The sequence below is a fragment of the Cyprinodon variegatus genome, unplaced genomic scaffold (assembly GCF_000732505.1).
Source record: "Cyprinodon variegatus isolate N-32 unplaced genomic scaffold, C_variegatus-1.0 Scaffold376, whole genome shotgun sequence".
Taxonomy (NCBI): domain Eukaryota; kingdom Metazoa; phylum Chordata; class Actinopteri; order Cyprinodontiformes; family Cyprinodontidae; genus Cyprinodon; species Cyprinodon variegatus.
Window position 1 is genome coordinate 128,053 of NW_015150829.1, and position 3,700 is coordinate 131,752.

A 3,700-nucleotide genomic window follows, 5' to 3' on the forward strand; every position below is an offset into this window, starting at 1 on the left:
ATAAAAAAAAGATCGTTTACAGACCCCCGAAACGCCGGCTTCGTATGGATGAGAGGCTGGTTTGGTGAAAAATTTGTGCGTTTAGGCCAGGGTTTGACTTTGTGTGGACGGGGCCTAAAGAGCAGACAAGGGCGAAGCAAAACTCAGGATCCACAGGACAGAAACGGGTCACAATCAGGTAATCAGAACAACAAACAGAATGCTAGAGTTACTCACACCAAACAGCTTGAATAATCTGGCACTAGTAGCTGGAAAACACACAGAATATATGGGAGCTGAAAACAGGTGGATCAGATAAGCAGTAATGAGAAACTGGGCAGAGTTAAACAGGTGAGTGGAATGAGCAATCAGGCCAGCCACTAGTGCCAGGATCATCACACTAAAGGGATTAACAGGTATTGAATATTTGTGTGCTGGTCTGACTGGGTATGCTCATCTGACAGAACACCGGCTTTGCTTTGTATCGTCCTCAGGGACCTGCAGGACCTGGATGACTCCACCCAGCTCCCGCTGCTCTGCCACTTCTCTGAGACGGCAGAAGGCCTGACCACCATCAGAGCCTTCAGGTAAACCAGAACCGCGGCTCCCTCAGAGACACCACGCTGATGTTCTGTGCTATTCTGTGCAAAGTTGGACCCGGCAGAGGTTCTGCTTGTATTTCTGTCTCTCCTCTGGTTCCCATCGGTGCTGCGGTCCAACTTTAAACAGCTCTCACGCTTTGGGTCCCGGAGGATTTCTCCCTCCTTCCCACTCACACACAAAACGCTCAGAACAAACTCTGGGACCCACAAGAGTAAACATCGTCCAGAACCACCGTAGCAGAAAAAAAAACCTGCTCTGAAAATCAGCACAACCGATTTTCTGTTTGGTTCTAAAAGCAGTTTAGCGGTTCTGGTTCTGCAGTTTGGACTCACGGGTCTGGGTTTGTCTCTTCTCAGACACGAGGCCAAGTTTAAACAGCGCATGTTGGAGCTGACTGATACCAACAACACGGCCTACCTGTTTCTGTCTGCTGCCAACCGCTGGCTGGAGGTCCGAACGGTAAGGAACCGGTTCCCTGCAGCGGCACCGTTCGGAACGCTCATCCACCGCACCGCTGGTTACTTCTCTTCTCTTCTCCATCCTCCTGCAGGACTACCTGGGAGCGGTGATTGTCCTGACGGTGGCCGTGGCGTCCGTCTGGTCCGGTCAGACAGCTGCCCTGGTGGGACTGGGCCTGACCTACGCCCTCACTGTGAGCTCATCGTTCTGCTTTACATCTGGCTATAACAGAGCTTCAAATGAACCTCAGCTGAACCTCCACCAGGCTGCTGTTAAAATTTTAAAGCCCAAATTTCCCTGTTTTTAGACTTAGACAATATGCACGGTGTGTACACAAAGAAAAAGTCCGGTCAGCAAGGAATAATCAATGAATCATGAATTATCTGTACCTAAAGCTAATACATTGGAGGGATTTAATGAACTGGTTTGGCTTCTTTTGTTAGCCTGTAATGCCCCATACCGTCTAAAGGCTGATTTATATTCAGAAAGCGGGTGATCCAACCAGGTGCGTGTATGTTGCAGTTAACGCAGTTGTGCCCTTCCGCAGACACTCTGCTGCACCTCTCCAAAACTGTAGGTGACTGCAGACAGTGCCGCAAATAGGAGGCCTCTGATTGGTCAAATCTACACTACTGTTCAAAAGTTTGGGGTCACATTGAAACATCCTTATTTTTGAAGGAAAAGCACTGTACTTTTCAATGAAGATAACTTTAAACTAGTCTTAACTTTAAAGAAATACACTCTATACATTGCTAATGTGGTAAATGACTATTCTAGCTGCAAATGTCTGGTTTTTGGTGCAATATCTACATAGGTGTATAGAGGCCCATTTCCAGCAACTATCACTCCAGTGTTCTAATGGTACAATGTGTTTGCTCATTGGCTCAGAAGGCTAATTGATGATTAGAAAACCCTTGTGCATCATGTTCACACATCTGAAAAGAGTTTAGCTCGTTACAGAAGCTACAAAACTGACCTTCCTTTGAGCAGATTGAGTTTCTGGAGCATCACATTTGTGGGGTCAATTAAACGTTCAAAATGGCCAGAAAAAGAGAACTTTCATCTGAAACTCGACAGTCTATTCTTGTTCTTAGAAATGAAGGCTATTCCATGCGAGAAATTGCTAAGAAATTGAAGATTTCCTACAACAGTATGTACTACTCCCTTCAGAGGACAGCACAAACAGGCTCTAACCAGAGTAGAAAAAGAAGTGGGAGGCCGCGTTGCACAACTGAGCAAGAAGATAAGTACATTAGAGTCTCTAGTTTGAGAAACAGACGCCTCACAGGTCCCCAACTGGCATCTTCATTAAATAGTATCCGCAGTAGCCTGTTTGAGCTGTCCTCAAAATGACTGTATATGCTGCTTTGGCAGCTTTTCCTTCCACTTAACTTTGTGAAATGTGAACAGTCAGCTCCTGGTCAAGGATGTCCAAATGTCCAAAATGGAGTCTTCCTGTATGCCCTAATATGGTCATGTCAGAGTGGTAATTTTTCACTCAGTCTATAAATCTAGATTTACTTCAGAATTAATTTTCTGAAGATGTTCTGAAGTGTTGAGAAGGTTCCAGGAGCGGATAGAGCCAAAGCTGTAGGTCCAAAGTTTGTGTCTTTCTCTGCAGATCACAAACTACTTAAACTGGGTGGTGAGGAACTTAGCAGACTTGGAGGTCCAGATGGCGGCTGTGAAGAAGGTCAACAGCTTCCTCGGCACCGAGTCCGAGAACTACGAGGGATCTATAGGTAACTTTCCTGCCATTTGACCCTTTCATTCAGTCTATTAGTCAGTTTTGATAAGTGATCCAGAATGAAAATGTTCTCTGGCTGCAGATGCCTCCCAGGTCCCTGAAAACTGGCCTCATGACGGAGAGATAAAGATCCAGGACCTGTGCGTGCGCTACGACCCCATGCTCAAACCGGTGCTGAAGCACGTCAACGCGTTCATCAAACCGGGCCAGAAGGTAATTAACGCGGTGCTGGGAGCGGGTCTGGGACCCAGGAGAACCATGTTACATATAAGTGGCAGATTCCAGCATCCCGCTGCAAGAAGTGCTTCACACACCACTGACAAACGGCCTCTTAGCAAGGCAGTGAGAAACCAGAGATCAGGGGTTCTTCAGGGGTTCTGGAGAACAGTCCCTGCTCCCAGCTTTGTCTGATTAAAGGTTTTCGACGAGCTGCAGCTGAAAACAAACCTGCTCAGCAGCTACTAAAGCTGACAGCTTCTAAAACTAGTCTAAGGTCTAAACTTATAGGGAATATTTTCAGAAATATGGAACAATAATAACACATTATTCCTTTCAGCATCCGTCCATCGAGCTACAGAACCATCCGACTGTCTTCTGTTCTGCATCATTAAAGTCGTAGGATAGTCATATTTAAATGTCATATCATCCTGGCTTAAACATGTATATAAATGCACTCTGTATAAGACTATATATCCGAAAATTTCGAAAAATTTCTATTTAAAAAAAAAATCCTATCTTAAAATCTGTGGGGGTTACACGTCAGCCTGAACACCTAAATTCGGCCAATCATATATCAGCGGTCATCTGTCAATCAAATTTGTTTTGGTCATAGCATCTTGATTCATATGTTGCAACTAATATACACAACAGTCTAAATAAGAATCTTTGCAGAATTCTGGTGACCGTCACAGG

The 3,700-nt window shown here is 45.3% G+C and overlaps 1 protein-coding gene across 1 annotated transcript in view; it reads left to right on the forward strand.

Annotated features, from left to right (window-relative positions):
* The first annotated feature begins 268 nt into the window (after positions 1–268).
* LOC107092341 (ATP-binding cassette sub-family C member 9-like) overlaps positions 269–3,700 on the forward strand; it is a 29,114-nt gene continuing 25,682 nt past the window's right edge. The window contains exons 1-6 of the mRNA XM_015386747.1: positions 269–285; positions 444–566; positions 939–1,041; positions 1,133–1,234; positions 2,663–2,783; positions 2,871–3,001. Coding sequence (XP_015242233.1) covers positions 269–285; positions 444–566; positions 939–1,041; positions 1,133–1,234; positions 2,663–2,783; positions 2,871–3,001 — 597 coding nt within the window. The remainder of the gene's footprint in view (positions 286–443; positions 567–938; positions 1,042–1,132; positions 1,235–2,662; positions 2,784–2,870; positions 3,002–3,700) is intronic.